Below are 18,580 nucleotides of genomic sequence, written 5' to 3'. Positions count from 1 at the left end.
TTGGTCAACTTTGGCTCCTTTTTATTTCAGGAAGCACACAGTAACTCTTTTTATACACTTTTTTTTTTTTTACATTCCAGAAATAAGCGAAAATAGCCATTTTAAATATGATACAAAGTTGGCTTTTGGAGCTTAATAAGCTTTTTGAGAGAGGGACCAGCCAATTGACCTTTTCATCAAAGCACCAATGTATCTTCAGTCTTTTACCGAGCTCCACCACAGCTGTGGCTGCCTTGGATGTGCTGTACATCCAAACCATGTGAAAGCTATAATGGAGAGTTGCTGTGAGTCTCTGCAAGGCACCAAGAACATACAGTTCCAGCTTCCTTTCTTCAGATTAAATCAAAATTTCTGAAACTTTTCAAGTGCTCTCTCAAGTAGTGCTCTCATGAAGACTAGAATTTGTTAAACTGATATGTCACAAGGTACAGTAAATCACTTCCAATATTCTGAAAACCACATGGTAGAAGTTATAAATAAGCAGACACTTAAATTACTTTAAGAAAGTTTTACATCATTTAGTCGGTAAGGACATTTACACGTACAGCACAATTTACTGTTAAACATTCTATAACTGGCTCCACACAAAGATGAAAATAGATAATACAAAATGATCTGACATTTTAAGTCTGGAATTAAGACTGCAGTTTTATTATAGTCAATAACAACTTTATATGTTGCAGATTGCTGTGCTATGCCCTTTAAAATGGGAATTTCTTTCTCAGGGTGAAATTCCATTTGGATATGCATTCTTTCTTTGTACAAACTACTAAAATCTGAGGGACACAGCAGTATCAAAGACACAAACAGTAACTGCACAGTATTATCTGCTGGATTAAGCTAATACAAGTGGACAGAATTTTTCAGGTTCCAATATCTAATAAAGCACTATATGAAATGAACGAGGTGAAACATCTTAAGAATGAAGATACTCTGCAACCAGAACATGTAGCATTTAATTCACAAATCTGCCTCGTTAGGCATTTACAAAATAAATTAATAAGATCTCAGTTTGCTTGAGGCATTACAAGCTCGTAATGCCCTACCTGGCCTTCCTGTTTGAGCTGATCTAGTAGGTCTTCCTTCCGTCTTTTTCTACCTACCACCAGGTATCTATCATGGCCTACCCCGTGAGACTTACTCTTAAGCCCATACTTCTGGGCGATCTGATGTATTTGCTTCCGCTCATCATTAGTCAGCTCTGTAGAGAAAGTCAAATCCGTGTGGCTCTCAGAGCGGGCGTAGTTTCTGATGATCTGTTCAATATCTCTCTTGGCTATTTTATTTACCCTCTCTACATCAAGCCCAAGCCCTTCCCGCTTATGCTGCTCTTTGACAGAGATTGGCTCCCGAATGCCCTCACCAGATTTACCTAATCCACCACCCGTCCAACCCATCTTTCTCAGCAGCTGATTTCCTATGTTATCTTCCTTGATTTGTTGTTTGTAAGCTTCCTCCGCTGAGCGGCCCTGAATTTCATTTCTTGAAATCACATCTTCAATAGCTCCTTTCTTCAAGTTGTTAATGACAGTCGGCTGGGTCTTTTTGAGGGTTTTCACAGCTTCTCCAGCAGCTTCATACTTGACAGTTTTCTTCACCCCAATTGCTTCTGCAATTACTTCACTCTCTAGAATCACCTTGCATTTCCATCGGAGGCCTGTCATTCTTTCATAGACATATTCAACTGTCATCCGGTTAAACTGAGCTGTGTCGTTCAGCGTGCACACAGGATTTGAAGAATTCTCGTAAACTACAAGATCCTTTATATCTTTCTTCTTGCCAGATCCCCTGGGTGAAGAGCCTGTTTGACACTGTGAACTTTTGACAGCTGGGTAAGTGGGTTGTGTTTTTTGAAGGATTTTCAAAGCCTCATCAGCAGCTGCATGTTTACTTGTTTTTTTGGTTCCATAACCTTCAGCTAAGCAATGATCTTGCAAAAACACTCGACAACGCCATGTGCGATTTGGCATCATCTCATATTTGTATTCAACTGACATTTTGTTGTATGAGGCAGAATTGTTAAGGATACCAATTGCATCGTTTGCATTTTCTGTAAGAACAAAATTGGTCCAGTGTTTGGCGGAAGCATTAAAAATTGGCTGCCCAGAAGCATCTTTAGCCAGTACCACCAGCTCTTCTGGTGGTTTCAGAGCTGGAGGAAATTCATGTGAAGGCATGCCAATCTGACACACCACAAGGTCCTCTCCAATTGTGTGCTTGAATTTCCGTCGGACAACCCTAACTTCAATACGTTTCTGCAAGAGTTTTACAGCTAGCTCAGTAGCTCGATCCCTGGACCCATTCTTGCTGCCAGCATAACCTGTAGTTAAGTAGATATTCTGGCATCTAACTTCACAAGCGTAACCATCTGTCAGAAGTTTTTTATTTTTGGGGATGTCAGCAGGAGGGATTTCTTTTAAAGGAGCATATATATATTCAGGATTTGTCTTACATGCCTGGATACAACGTGTTAACATATATGTATAATTAATTTTATCAGATCCGGAAGTCATCTCTGGATTAGAAAGGTTGTTCCAGATAGTCGCTGTTAATTTTTCAATAAAATACTGCTTCTCGGCTACCACTGACTCAGGAAATGTCTGTGATGGTAAAGGCTCAGGAGCTGACTGAGAGTTTGCCTGCTGTGATGCACTGCTTGGGGCAGGGTTCCCACTGTCAAAATACATGCTGGCTGTTACAGGCTGGTCTTTTGTGAAAATAAATCCTGATGAATCACAATACTGAGAATTTCCATCTTGTATACTGAAAGAGTCTTGAGTATAATCTTGGTAGATGTCTCTTGGCATGCTGGCAAAATGTGTTTGTTCATTTACCTCTTTTGTTTGAGGACCATAAGGATCTTCCTGTCTTTCATCTTTTGAACTACTAGCTACAAAATGTACAGGCTCAAAACGAGGTCTCGAATGGAATTTGGAACCGGCTTGCTTTTTAGGAGGATTTTGACCTATAGAATGAGTGAAATTTACAATTCATTAAAAAGGGAATATTTCAAAAGAACCCAGCAGGAAAACAGTACCAACCACATTATTTGCAAGCTGCATTGTTGGTACAGGATACTTCCCATCACAAAAACTTCAGGTTATTTAAGTGAAGGGACTCAAATATCAATGTAAAATTCCAGCATAAGGAGGGATGCTTTCTGTCCTTCCACACGTAAGGGAAGAGACTTGATAGAAAATATGCCATTGAAACAAGTACGCAGGTCACCACCACGCACGAATGGTAGACATTTTTGCATCTGAGTTAAAGCACAGGTGAAGTACACTGAGTAAGAGGTTGTTCCAGTACAATCTCATACCACCTGTGCTGAAAATGAACCACTTCCTTAAGGATTGCAAGTGGAACAGATGGCCCTAATGCAACCAAGATGATGACTAGAGGCATTTACAATGTCTCTCTCTTTTGTATCAGAGGTGAGTGATTCTGGTGGTGTTTTACACAGTTGTGACTAAAAATCAAATAAAAATAATTATTAAAAGATTCCAAAGGTTTTCAACTTCAAAATCTTAGCTCTGACCTATCCTGCACAAAAGGGCATTTGCTATATTTTATTTCTAGAACAAACAACAGGTGGAAACTAATGATTTATGAGGGATATCAAATTTAAAGCTATGGAAGAACTCTCTGATGAGGCTGTACCAGACACTAGAGCTTCTTCCCTACAACACTGTTCACTGGAAAGCTGGTCCATCTTGCACCCATCCAAGAAGATTTAGTTACTTAGATGCTCAAATGATCAGAGTATAAGGTTTTTCTATTTAGAGGGAGGTTCCATGGCATGGACTTCAAAGATTATAATGTGACTTCAGTATCTTAATTTTCAGTTCTATTTAGCATCCTCAAAACAACAACAACACTCGACATAACTAAAAGTTAAAACTCTTTTACATTTCCATAAGATCCAATGTTACCAATGTTATTTAAAATCATATACCACACTCATATCATTTTTTAAAAAAAGAAGCCATGCTGTTTCTTCAAATTCTACCTTCCACAAACAAGTATACTCACCATCACATGTTGAGAGGTGACGTTTTTGACCTTTGGAAGGTTTGGACAGCATCAGATCATACGAAGGCATCTCCCCAATATCAATACCTTCAGCCATTTGGAGAATTTTTTCCATCAAGCGTGGGCTGTACCTATTTAAATTAAGGTAATCTACAGTTAAAATAGATAAGTATGCAGTTTTTTTTAAAGTTTCTAAGTAAGCCAAGCTTATAATTGTTCCCACAGGACTATATCAACACAGTATCTTGACTACAAAACTGAAGAATATGCCCTAAAATACTCACCTATCAAGTGAGTAGTTATGTTACTGTCATTCTAAGACACACAAACATAAAATCAAGAAATTTAAGCGAAGACCTTTAAGTTTGAATTGAAAGTATCCATATAAACTCATGATTTATTTTCTCTATCATATATGTATGCTACATGTAAATAATTACATTTACTTATTTATAAAAGTATTAAGTATTAAGAGCTGCTGGGTTGTTAACATCCAGACTGTGTTCTTTATCATTTCCCATGAAAAAGAATCAAGATCCTTAAGAGAAATGGCTGATTCCAAGTCTGGGGCAAGAAATGTATAAGATGAACCTGGAAGATATTTTTGTCCCTGGAAACAAGGAAGCTGTCAAAAACTTCAGGAGTTGTGTCAAATGGACTCAGAAGCCAACTTAATAGACTCCTACTGACAAAGCAAGCCAACTTGAGTATCAATATGAACAATAACTGCAGTAGACTGAGGCACATAAAATATGTTAAAAATCCATTAGTTCATAATGATTCTTATAAACTCATTATTGGTCACCCTTAGAGAATTGTAGGGAATCAAATCATTATTCCAGAAATGGGTAATGTTAAAGGAAGAAAGCAAGTATTTATCTGGCCTTCTCCTGTACAAATTATACCTCGGAGCAACGAAAGAGCTGATGAAGAAAATATTTTACAGAAGCGGCCAGGTACTAAATGAAGAGATGATAAGACCACTATCATTTTGCAACCCATAATGCAATAATAAATGATCATCAATGGCTGCTAAGCCTATAAGGTGAAAAGTTGATGGTGAAGAACCCAGAAATAGACCCACACAAACATACTCGACTGAGTGTTGACAAAGCTGCAAAAGCAAGTCAATGGAGGGAAGGACAACCTTTTCAATGAATGGTGATGGAGCAAGTGGGCATTCATAGGCAACAAACAAACAAAACTTCAATCTAAACCTTACACAAAAGTTAATTCAAAATGCAACATGGACCTAAATGTAAAACTATAAAACTTTCGTAAAAAACACAGGAGAAAATCTTCAGGATCTAGGACTAGGCAAACAGTTCTTATGCTCGACACCAAAAGCATGATCCATAAAAGGAAAAACTGTAAAACAAACTTCATAAAAATTTAAAACTTGCTTTCAAAAGGCCCTGTGAAGAAGATGAAAAGACAAGCTATAAACTTGGAGAAATATTTGCAAACCACACGCTTTACAAAAAACTAGTATCTAGTATAAAGGTCTCTCAAAATGCAACAGTAAAAAATATATATATCATGTTAAAAAACAAACAAAAGACATGAACAGAACATTTCCCCAAATAGGAAATACAGATTGCGAATAAGCACATGAAAAGATGTTTTATATCATTAGCCATCAGAAAAATGCAATTTAAAAACAATGAGATATCACTATATACCTACCACAATGGCTAAAATAAAAATAGTGACAACACCAAATGCTGGCAAGGATGCAGAGAAATTGGATCACTTATACTTTGCTGATGGAAATATAAAACAGTATAGCCACTCTGAAAAACAACTTGAAAGTTTCTTGTAAAATTAAACATGCAATTACCACATGACCTACCAATTGCACTTTTGGGCATTTATCTTGGAGAAATGAAAACTTACGTTCATGCAAAAACCTGTACACAAATATTCTTGGCATCTTTATTTATAACAGTCAAAAACTGCAATCAGCCCAGATGTCCTTCAACAAGTGAATGATTAAACTCTAGTATATGCATACCATGGAACACTACTTAGCAATAAAAAGGAATAAACTGTTGACATACACAATATTGTGTATGAGTGGGAGGGAAATGAATATGGTTATAAAACATGAGGGATCTTTGTGGTATGGGAACTGTTCAATCTTGACTGTAATAGTGGATACACAAACCTATGCATGTGATAAAACTGAATAGCATACACACATATACACACAGGAGTACTAGTAAAATTGGGGGAATTTAAGTAAAATCACTGGACTGTAACATTATCCTGGTTATGAAATAACTGAATAAAGTTGGGGTAACTGAAGAAAGAGTACAGGGCATGCCTTTATATTATTTTGTACAACCGCATGTGAATCTACAATTATCTCAATAAAAATTTCAATTAAAAAAAGTTGGCAAGGAACTTTATAATGTTAATATCACTAAAAATGGGACAAGTAGACATATGCCCCCCTGAAGTGATGACAGGACATACAAAGAAATATCTATAAAGTATCCTTGCCCACCAAATAATTGAACCCGAACCGAATCAAGCCCTTAACTCCGAAAAACATGTTAAACACCACAAGAATATATCTGGCTGGTTATAGCTACCTAAATCCAGAATGAAAGAAACACTGTGTGACAACCCAATTTCTTCATCAAATAAATAACATGAAAATAAAAGGAGAGAAATTGTTATAGGTTAAAAGAGACAGATCAATCAAATACCATGTGTGGACCTTGTCTGGATCATGAATCAAACAAACCAACTGCAAAAAGATATTTCGAGACAAATGGAAAAATTGAACATGAACTAGGCATTGGATAATTTCAAGAAATTATTTCTAATTTTGTTAAATGTGAAAAAAGCTATTATGACTCTTTTTAAAAATTCTTATCTGGTACAGATACAAACTGAATAAATATTCACAGGAGAAATTATGTCAACTTTTCTTTAATATACTCCAGACTATCTCCCACAAAAAAAAACTGGGGACAAAATAGATGAAACAAGTAGGATGGCAGGACAGATTGTTGCTAATTGTTAAAGTCGAGTGATGGGTACATGGGTGCTTCATTACACTCTTCTACTTTTATATGTGTTTGATTTTTCCATAATAAGAAGCTTTAAAACAAAGAATTTTAAAAAGGGCTCCTTAAGAAGTAGATTGCCTGCTTGACAGAATATCATTTTACTGCAGATAAACAAAAACATGGGCTCAAGTAAAGTTTTTGTTATTATGGCAATCTACTCACCCTTCCTACCTTCAGAGCCTTTTCTGGGGCCTATGACCAAAAAAGAGACTCCTGGTGGCATTTGGGAAGAAAGTTCTGAAAATAAGTAACTATCACACCTTTACATGAATAGATTCTGAACTTGAAGGAGGGTAACATTTTCCATTTTCAGCACAATAGGTTCCACACCTATCAGATACATCTTCCTTGCAAAGCAGAGACATCAAGACATGGTGGCCTTCACTGATTACTGGAACCTAGCCCAGTAGTAACCTGCACTTCAAACTGATAATTGCTACTGCTGCTGCTGACACCAGTATTTAAATGCCAAAGTAATTTTATTTTCCTTTACTCTTATCCAAACGTCGGAAAGCATAGCCTAAAACGCCATATGTTCTGTATATCACTTCCATTCAGATTTGGGAGTCCAATTTCCAAGGTATGAGATGAAAACAAGAAATTAGGAAAATGAGATGAAGTCTATAAATCATAAACTGGTAATGCCACTTTTGCTACCAAAATTGGTACTACAACCAAGCTAATTGCCTTGAATTGCAGTCAAAATTCTCCATACCTTTAATTCCAGTCTGATTCCAACAGGGTATAAAATTTTAAATGGCATTTAAGTCATAATCCAGTGTGCATGAATGATGCAATTGGGCCTCACTCCATTCACACTCACTTTTCTCTGTTTCTTCCAGCATTAGTAACCATTATACCTACTTACTGTTCCCTATTCATTACATCTGTCACAAAATTCAACATCATCCATATGCTACAAAAATAAACCTTTGTGTAGGTTGCCAGCACAGTCAGCTTCTCAGTCCTTTATTAGGAAGTCATAAACTGAAGAGGCCCAAACAGCTCAAACAATAATGGAAAAGACCATACAGTGCCTAACATTTGACTATTCTAATAACAATACAAATACCAATCTAGAATCTTTAACTAAGACCACTAGGATTTCATTCCCATTTCTAAAATTTTCCAGTGGGTAGAGAAGTGGTTCCACAAATTTGAAATGAGCCAAGACCAGTAAAGCCTTCATTACTCAGTTTTCCATAGTGTATTTTTCTGTGGTAGATTTAAAAGTAACAACTTTACTACAGAAGTTTTAGGGACTCCACAAAGAAAAGTGCCTACAAATCCAACCAATGATAACTTCACTAACATTTTGGGGTTTACATTTTATTCTTTTTTGTTTTCCATACTACTGCCCCCTCTATCGTTATCAGTCATCTATGCTGATTTACAGTCTGGTGGGTTTTTTTGGTTCTTAATTTACTATATTGTAAGCTTTTTCTCCATGTCATTATCAAATAAGATTTAACGGCTATATAGTATTCTACCTTCGGAGGGACCATGATGTAAAGTATAATTAAGGCAAGTCTAATATAGTAATTTTAAGATTCATGCATATTATATCTTTCAGTCTGTTAACCATTTGGTTGTAAATGCTTAAAGGAAAATAAAAAAAAAAAAAACTCCAGCATATCTTTAGGATTTTCAAAAGTAGCTTATTATGTACCAAACTTTTGGAAATCAACATGCTACTCAACTGGCCCACCATGCCTAGCACATAAAAAGATGATTCCTAATGGACAAAGACATCTGAATTCATGAATCTTATATTCTTGAACAAAGACAAGTACATATAGGTGTGTACTTATGATATACAGTGGCACCTGAAATTTAATAAATATTCAGTAATAGATGCTTTCAAAAATTTTTAAATATATTAAACTGGGTCTATTAGATCCAAATAAAAAATTTGAGCAAAGATTGAAAACCCAGCAAAGATTAGGATTTCCAAGTATAAATTTATTCAAAACTATTCTTAAGACTCCTAACATCATAAATGAATTTAACATACAACCAGATTATTGATAAATCTTTTGAAAACTCCCACTCACACTTCATTAGCTGGCAACTGATGCCCTCTACCTACTATGTGCAGTTAGTTTCACAGCATAAGTCTGCTGGCATCTGCCTTCCAAATACCATTCTCACATCAGTAAGGAGGAGACAAATAATTGAGGTGGCAAAGTTGGTTTCACTTTAAGATATACTTCCCTGATTGGTTAATCTCTCATCGAACAGGCCAGGATTCTACTTCTAATCCTAGTGATGAAGGACGATTGGAAAACTGAATGTTCCAATGAACCAAACATTCTGTTTTATTAAATAAATATATATACACATTATCTACACTTTTTAAGAATTGCAAAGAACCCTAGGCATTCATATGAACAATTATGTAAGTGCTATAGATGTAGTTGATTAGAAGACTGTACTAACTTTTCATTAGCCACAAGATATATTTTAGAAACTGTTTGCAGAATAAATTCTTGACAGGTTGTTTACTTTTACGAAACAGACAAAAAAGAGAAATAATTTCAGCTATCTGAACTTTCTGGTTGCCTGGACTATGACGGAAAAATGATCAAAAAGCAGATTGAAAAACATTGCTTTATTTTATCCTATAAAGCAGTGGTTCTCATAGTGTAATCCCTGGATGGCATCACCTGATCATCAGCATCACCGAGGATCTTGTTAGAAATGCAAATTCTGAAATTCTGGGTCCTGGCGTCAGACCTACTGAATCAGAAACCCTGGGGGATGGAGCCCAGCAATCTGTCTTTTAACAAGCCTGACAGATGATGCTGATGCCTGCTTAGGTTTGAGAAACGCTGTTAAAAAGTTAATAAGATATTTAAACCTGTTCCTTGAAAATCACCACTATCGCCAAAAGAAATGAAGCGTGGTTTTGCCTCCCTGCACATCTGAGCTCCTCTTGGCTTAGTCTTATGATCAAGGAGTTTTCAAAGATATCCCTGACCTAGGAGTTATTTGAGCCCCAACTAAAACAGAACACAGAAAGTCCTACTATATGGTGAAAAAAGTGAAACCAGTTCCCTCTTACTGTTTACAACCAGTTCTAAAAGTCAAGAGATGGCCCTTGAACAACAAATCAAAAATTTAGTTTAGAATGGGCTGTTTCACCATGTATTCTGCAGTTCCCTTGAGAGAAAAGAGACTTCTGTCACAGAATAGACCAGAAAACAAGAGCTCTGCCAACATCAACATTAACAAATACTGGAATACAGATTTTCCCCACCTGAACATGACAGCTAACATAAAGCCTGACTAAAGTGGAAGACTGCACTTGGGCCCTAGCTTCCAATATTCTTTATTGCCCCTTCTTTCTCCTATATCTAAGTTAGATGTAATGCAAACATCACTCTTCTATTATGCTATTTGATAATATTATGGCTACCTGTATTGACTGAACTGATAACTACAATGTCACACGGTAACTATAGTAGACATACTATACACAGATGTGCTTGAGCAAGTACACAAACACACACACACACACACAAATGCCCTGAATTCTTGAGCTTTAACACTGATTGCCACTGGCCTGGTTTATGTTTTTTAATGTCCTATATATGTTTAAGGCTGCTGTCCTTGGAATGAAATCCTGAGATATAATAATGACCATGGGTTGTGTCAGTTAGTTGCTTTCACTCCTGGTCCACCCTTCCCAAATCCCAGTGGAAAGAGCATCAGAAGGCCTGGGTCCTAGCCCTAACTGTGGGAGCCTGGAAAAGTTACTTAACTTCTTAGCCTCCATTGATTTAGCTGTAAAAATGAGACACCACCTAATTCTCAAGGTTGTTGTATTAAGTGAGAGAGATATTTTAAATATTTTGTACATTATAAAGCTATATTCATCCATTCGTTCCACATATGTCACTGAGCAGTTATTATGCAGAAGGAACTCTTCTCGGCACTGAGGATAAAGATGTGAACGAGGAAGGAAAAACCCTTTCCCCAAAGGAGCTTACATTCTTACGGGACTGTAAGATTCATTAACACAAAGGATGGTTATTCTCGTACTACGTAAGATTGTTTTTTTTTAGGATTCAGATTCTCCACAGCCTTCTGTAATATTAAGGAAATCTATGATAAAGGTACCTTTTCAACTACAAGAACGATATTGTTAAATGAAGGTCAATTCTCTGACTCGATTAATAAGTTAGGCTTGACCAGTTGAAACCAGCTCCTCCAGTGAAATAATTACCTTGGGAGGCAGAAATTACACTAATCCAGAGACGATAGAAAAAAATAAATTTTGTGATGAAAGCAAAGTATCACACTGGATAATATGTTCAACAATTAAGGGCAGGAGTAGACAATCCTATTTTTCTGTATTTGTTAGTCATTCTTGGAACTGAATTGGCTGAATTTGATCTGATCGTCTTCCAGAATTTCTCATCCTTCCTAATAAAAAATTCACCACGAGGCAGGAGTGTCAAATAAAGAAGCCTCTCAGTCTGTCAAAGAATGATTAGCATAAGGCCGATTGGGGGTTCTGAAGGACAGAGATCCAAGTAGTCAGTTAAAAAAAAAATGCGTTGGAACCATACTGCAGTCTCCATGGAATGCAAAGAGCTTTCAAAGAGGCCTGTACAGAATGCGCACCAGGTTCTAGAAAAAGAGGGTGAAACATACACATACACACACTTAAAACCTCACCGAGGCCAAATGTTAATCCTTTTGATCACATTTAAGGTGAAAGGAGGGCAATCCATTTTTATAGTACATATATCAATTTCTTTGTTTGCGTCCAGACACATTATGCGCAAATCTACAAGCAAGGCAGACCCTGCGGCTGTGAGACCTCATACCAACCGCCTCCTCAGGAGGAGATAGTAAAATTCAGCTGAGGGGCTGTTGTTTTATTTAATGGGGATAGAAAGTGGTCCGAAGGAAACTAGGAATAAACCGCCGCCCCGCAGCTCCCCCACCCCCACTCCTACCGCCGCCCCAGCACAGATCCTCGAAACCCCCAGGATGGAATATTCTCTGCGGATACCGCATCCTTGGAAGGTCCTACGCAGGTCCGAGGTTCTGCTATTCGCCATTTCCCACGCCCTCCAGAATCCTCACCACAATAACCACCTCTCAACAATACTCTTCCAGGCGCAGATTTATCTCCATCCCGGGTCCTGGAGGAGCCGCTTCCGCAATGCTCGCACCCTTCTGGCTGTTAAGTTATCCCCTGCCACTTCACTTGGCCAACCCCTTCCCCAGGCCAGCAGTATGCTCCAGAATCTCCAAATCTCCAACCTCCAAGCCCTCATCCGTATCCTGCCCCCGTCCTTATCCCGATCCCCATCACTGATCCCCTACCCCGTCCCTCAGCTCCGAACGGAAACGACCCGCATCACCGATCCCCTACTCCAGTCCCTAACCCGACCCGCACACCTTCCTCACCCGCAGCCCAGGAAACGGTTGGTCCAGGCGGCGGAGAGCGCGAGGAGTTGGTCGAGCGCGGCACCGGGATAGCTATGCAGGTGCCGACAGATGAAGCTGCGCCGCAGAGCCCACTGCCAGTCACTTTCGTGGCTATAGCGCCACTGCTCCAGCACTGGCTCCGGCGGGGGCGGCGGGAGGGGCGGCAGCGGCGGCGGAGGGAGGGGGGGCAGCGGCGGAGGCGACAGGAAGTCGCCCCCCAACAGCAGACGTCCGCCAGCCATCTTCTCCGCCCCCAAGCAGGGCCCCCAGGGATGAAGCCGACTACAGACCAGGAGCGAGAGAGAACAGGACTCGGTGGGAGGGGCTGGGTGAGGAGGGGCGCGCCGTGGCGTGAAGATCAATGCTCAGGTACCTGGGGAGTGTGTGTTGGGCGGGACTGTTAAAGAGAAAAGGCGCTCACGTCCCGACTCTGGGGCGCACGCCCGCTGCACTCCTCCAACTCGTGGAGCAGAAGGGCGCCCGCCGTAGACACACGCGCGCTGGGGACGCCGCGCCAGACGCGGCGCTCCGCACTTCTAGCCACCCGCAGACCCACGCGCTGCGCGGGGAGGAGGGAAAAAAAAGACACCAGCACGCTCTGCTCCCCCTCCTCTGGGTTCCAGCCTACCTACCCGCGTGCAGCCCCGAGGTTGTGAGGCCAGTGCGCATGCGCTGCCGTTGGTCCCCAACTTCGAAATCCCGTCGCCGAATATCGCGTGACGTACTTTTTTTCTCTCCCTGGACGACTACAGGATTTTGACGCACTACAGCGACAAGGGGAGGGCGGGGACTCCGGGAAGAGAATTTTGGAAGGTTCTCAAAGGTTCTGGAACATGGTTCCGTTAAATCCCTGGAAGGCGACCTCAGATGATTGATTGCTGGCAGCAATGATACGCCTGACGTTTTTCCCCGGGTTTCTGAGCGGTGAGACAGTGGGGCCGTGTTCTTTGGGAGGGACTTAGGGGGTTTGGAATGGATTTTACACTTTATTTTTAACGTTAGCTCTCCGAAGCGCTTTTTCAGAGGATAGCTTGAAAAGCTATGCGCGTCGTGCATCATTAGCTTTGAATTTTTTTGTGAAAACATAGGAAAAATAAAACAACTTGCAAAGAAAATGAACCACAGTGCCACCTCTCACGTCAATCACTTTTGTGGTGCATACTCCATTCCAATTGCTGACAAATAGAGACATCATGCTTACACAGCTCTGATCATAATTGCAAATAATTCCGTATTTTCTGTATCAATTTAAAACGTGCAAAATATTACAAAATACAAAAGAGGCCCGGAAAAAAGAGGTTTAAAAGCTGCACGGCAGCAAATGGCGAAATCACCCTGTAGCCTAATGTATTACTCCACCCGTGAGTCTGCTCCAGTCAGTTTCCTCAATCCCTGTCTGCCAATCTGTGTTATTACAGTAGCTAATCAACAAGTGTCTGTCGGCAGGGATTTATTTACACGGCACCTCCTGTGTGTTCAATATAGCAGAAAAACAAAGGAAAAAGAAATCGTTTTTTCTGTTATCCTAGGACTGATTGCAATCTTGGCTGGGTTGAAATAGTCTTGAAAAAATCCAGTGTCTCACTAGCAGCAGGACCACTGCCATGGGGTAGCTTCGACCCATTGACCTGTTTAAGTTTTAAACGACATATTTTTCATTACAGGACACATGCATATGGATGTATTGGACTGACAAGAGCAGAATATAACATCACTTTTCACACCGTTTCATAATGATTTATTTCCATGCCTGACTTGCACGTTTCACAGTGAGTGTTTTGTCTTCGACTCTATGGTAGGCATTCATGTCAATTGAAGTAATAGCAGTCTTTGAACTGTCAAATCAAAGAACGTGACACTAAGAAGGAAGCTTAGAGATCATTAATTCAAATCATCGCCGAATAAGTGAGAAAATTAAGGCTGGAGAGGTAAAGTGACTTGCAAAGGCTGTAGGGACTGTAGCAAAGCTGAGGTCAGAATCTAGGTCGCCTGATTCCTCATCCAGTGTTCTCTCAGCCATTTTGCATTGCCCTGGTTTTTGTTTTTTAAATTTTCTTCACAGCAGTATCACCTTTTGAACTTTTTTTACAGTTTGACTGCCCTCGTGCTGTCAGCTCATGAGAAAAATAAACTCATCTGTCTTGCTTTTAGCACCTACAACTGACTACTGTAGGCTATCCACAGGTGTTTGCTGAGTTAAATGAATGGCTGAATGAGTGAAGGCTTTTCCAGTTATCCCAATCTTGTGAAATTAATTTTCTTGGAGTGTATGTTTTAAGCTAATTTGTTGTTTTACAGTTGGATTTATTTCAGCCTAAGCTGCCAACCTTCATCAAAAACAGCATTGCCATCAATACACATCTTTCCTAGAAAAAAAAAATTGAGAAAATGAAAATTATGTCTTCTCAGCTTAGATGAAAATTTGTCCATCACATAGGAACAAATAATTGCAAAATGACTTTTGAACTTGGATTACAAATGAAAGGCAATTAAACTGATGTTAGAGGCGATTTGCTCTGGAACAGCCATAACTGGCTTCCATTTGTAATTCCCTCTGTGGGATAAAGTTTCATCTCTAGAAAGCAAAACAAAATTTGCACGATTATCCATGCCCTTATTTCCCTGGTAATCCTTCTGATCGAAAAATTCTGCAGCCCATTCCCTTCTCACAAGCCACAGATGATTTCCCAGTGAGCAGGAATTGAAACTCCTAAGCCAGAAGTAAAATATCTGAATAATGGCTTAAGACAGGTATAGGAGGGAGTGATGATAAAAGCAGCCATTGCAATTCTGAAACAATCCAGAAAACTGTATTCATCCATTTTCCACCCCTCCATCATCTTTCTCTGTTCTGATACAGGTTCCTGTTACTGTCTTTACTACACACACACATGCACACACACATACTGACAGCTCTGAGCTTCCTTCCCTGCCCTTTTCTGTGGAGGAGGCAGTGAGTGATGAAAGGGGGAAACTTGGAGCCTGGCTAAGCACCACCCCCATAAACTGTCCCAGAAATTAGATCACCAAATGTTCATGTCCAGAATACTATGCACTACAATATCCTCTTGAGGAATGTTTGCTAATGGATTAAAAACAATAGCTAGGAGTTCCCACTGGCTAAATCTTGGTAATTTGAGCACCAAAATTAAGGACAGTAATAAACCATTCAAAAAATAGGAAGCCTTAAGTTCACAATGACATTAAGCAGATAGACAAATAATGAAGGAGAAGGGAAGGCCTTTGCTTACAATAGAATACCATGTACCTATTAGAAAATACGAAGGGAGTACTGGAGTTGGAAAATCATTTTGTAGACTGGTTCAGGTAACAATTATCAATAGATGCTAAATCTAGGGGGAAATTTTTGATGAGGAATAGGATATTTGCATGGACTTATGATTTCTCCTCACAGATTGTTTATTAGTAGCAAAGAAGGAAAAGAAAAACACCCAGTAATTATATAATGGAGAAATTGGGCAACACCTTGACCCAAAATGAGAACAATATATTTTTTAAATGGGACATCAAAAATATCAATGTCATAAAAGACAAAGAAAGGTCATTCCAGATTAGAGACAGAGAGGACACAATGGGTGATTCTAGACCAAATCCTATATGGTCAGGGAAAAAGTGCTATAAAGCATATTATTCAGTAGATTAAAGTAGTGTAACAATGTTAAATTTACCAAAGTTGATAACTGGTTATGTAAGAGAATATCCTTATTATTAGGAAATACCCACTGGAATATTTAGGGGTAAAGGGCCATGATATGTGTAAATTACCTTTAAATGGTTTAGAAAAAAATTGTATATCTATCTAGATATATATTACAGAGAAAGGGAAAGAACACATGATGAAGCAAATGGGGGAAAATATTACGAATTGGTAAATCTGGGTCAAGAGTATGTGGGTATACTTTTTACTATCCTTCTTACTTAATTTCAAAATTAAATGCTAGAAAAGTGTAATAGTTCCCTACGTTGGTGAAGAATCTCAATCTAGCTACTTCTTAATCACTTTTTGTTGTGTGTTCAGAACTGTACTGGGCCCTCTGGAGGGCTATAAATGATGTTTCTACCCTTAGAAAGCTTAACATCTCAAAGGATTTAAATCAGTGGAGGATATTTCAGACAAAGCCAACAAATCATCTGTGTAACTCAGGGAGAGACTTGTGCAGAGACTGAGTGTACTGGGAGGGAGCCTGGGTATTGAGAAAGTATTGGAAAATATAGTTGAGTAGATAAGATGAGGCCAGTCTCCAAGTTCCTCAAAAGCAGCGTCTAACTAAATTTCATGCAAAGTATCCCCCATAGCTTAGGGCACTAAGGGATTGTCGCCAATCCTATACATAAAAAGTACACTTATAATTTTTTATAGATACTGAGTCCAGAACAGGGACTTTCTAAATCTCAAGCCAAACAAGCTAAGAGGTAGTGTAGTGCAGGACTTAGATGGACACCAATGGAAGGTAGGTGTAGGTGGCAAAACCACTGTGAGGTACTAATGTTCTAATGTACCATTCTTTCAAGGAGTACTCAAATTTTAAAAGAATAGCCTTGCAGGAAAGTTGTCCTTTTGTAGCCAAACCCCTTGTGATTTTAATGCCCCTAGTTTTTTTGTCACCTAAAATTAAATAATCTAATTCTTAACTAAATGTTTCCATTGCTTTGGTGGTCACGTAGCTTATAGTCACAGATTAAGAAAGTATGTCAGTCATGTTCTGAAGGAATGCCTGTAAAGCAAGTTCCAGGAGAAATGTTTGAAACTTTGCTCGAGATAATAGGAGAATATAGCTAGTTAAGAACAGTACAAAACAATGATAGCTTAAACGATGGCGATAGTCACAAGATGTCTAGTTTCTGCCTTTTGCTTTAAAGATAACCTCGCTGATGCACGATTATGAGATTCTTTACAGAATGTTGGCTCTTCAACCCAGCACCCCTTATTCTCACAATATAATTTTGTGTTGCTGATGTGCTGCGTCTTTGTCAAGCAGGAGCAGATAACTTCAGGACCTTGAGGAGAATCTGAATGCGTTCCGCAGGAGTAAAGAATGTGTCCAAGGTAGTTGTGAGCAGCTGCTGAGGCCCAGGAGTCTGATGTGAAAAAGTGTTGACTACGGCTAAGGGAATATACCTCTCTCAGTTCCCAGGAACTCCTCCTCCCCGTTCTCCCTAGCTGCATGAAAACTCCCTACTTTTGCTTTTTGGAGAGACAGATTCGAGAGATCTTGCTCTCCTATTCTCTCACTTTGGTGAAATCAAATAAACCTTTCTCTGTCTACAAGCACCAGTGTCTCAATGTTTGGGCTTTACGTGTGCATCAGGCACACAAACCTGGGTTTTGAGAGGTGATTCTGCAACACTTTCAGCAAAGAGATGAATCTCCCGAAGTGGGGGCACTTCAGACAGTAGAGGACACTGCTTAACCTCGGTGCTTACAATAGAAGCCCTGGTTGCTTGCCTTTTTTGAGGATATTAGAGGCCAGGTTCTCTCCCTAGAAATAGTTGGCATTCTCATCTGCTCAGCAGTGCCCCAGCAGGCTCTCACTGACACAGCAGGCCCCTGCCTTCCATCTATGCTCTAGCAAAATTGTATGCAAATTTTAGTTAAACCCATCCCCCCCCAACTTTCATTAAAATTTCAGCCATGTCTTCATTTCTGATTTTTTGACCAGCCAATTGCTTCCAACACTTTTAGTCTGATAATACGTCAACAAGCACTAAAATGCATTAGAGGTGGAGTAAGCAAACTGTGGCTCACAGGCTAAATCTGGTTCCACAACCTGTAATTGTATGACTCTCATGCTAAGAATTGTTTTTACATTTTTAGTGGTTGAAAAGAATAATTCAGGACGTGTGAAAATGAAATTTGCATGTGAATGTTAACTTTCAGTGTCCGTAAATGAAGTTTTATTAGTGCACAGCTATGCTCATCCTTTTATATTATCTATGGCTGCTTTTGTGCTATAGTAACAGTTGAAGAGTTGCAGAAATCTTATGGCCTACAAAGCTTAAAA

At 39.3% G+C, this 18,580-nt stretch overlaps 2 protein-coding genes and 1 long non-coding RNA gene across 3 annotated transcripts in view; 1 reads left to right on the top strand and 2 right to left on the bottom strand.

Annotated features, from left to right (window-relative positions):
* Positions 1-4: 4 nt before the first annotated feature.
* On the bottom strand, positions 5-13,226 carry NKRF (NFKB repressing factor). The gene is made up of 3 exons (XM_039842469.1): positions 12,537-13,226; positions 4,033-4,163; positions 5-2,965 (listed from the first exon to the last, which is right to left on the bottom strand). Exons 1-3 carry the CDS (start codon positions 12,797-12,799, stop codon positions 1,008-1,010), a joined length of 2,352 nt encoding a protein of 783 aa, XP_039698403.1. The 5' UTR covers positions 12,800-13,226; the 3' UTR covers positions 5-1,007.
* Positions 13,227-13,299: 73 nt separating this feature from the next.
* LOC120586042 (uncharacterized) lies at positions 13,300-17,850 on the top strand. Its single transcript, XR_005648587.1, has 3 exons — positions 13,300-13,481; positions 14,222-14,326; positions 17,558-17,850. It is a non-coding gene; the product is annotated as an uncharacterized LOC120586042 (long non-coding RNA).
* Positions 14,280-18,580, bottom strand: part of SEPTIN6 (septin 6) — a 76,352-nt gene continuing 72,051 nt past the window's right edge. The window contains exon 11 of the mRNA XM_039842476.1: positions 14,280-14,923. Coding sequence (XP_039698410.1) covers positions 14,908-14,923 — 16 coding nt within the window. The 3' untranslated portion in view covers positions 14,280-14,907. The remainder of the gene's footprint in view (positions 14,924-18,580) is intronic.

This window comes from Pteropus medius, unplaced genomic scaffold (genome assembly GCF_902729225.1).
Source record: "Pteropus medius unplaced genomic scaffold, Ma_sr-lr_union100, whole genome shotgun sequence".
Taxonomy (NCBI): Eukaryota; Metazoa; Chordata; class Mammalia; order Chiroptera; family Pteropodidae; genus Pteropus; species Pteropus medius.
This window is presented reverse-complemented; position numbering and strand designations above follow the sequence as displayed.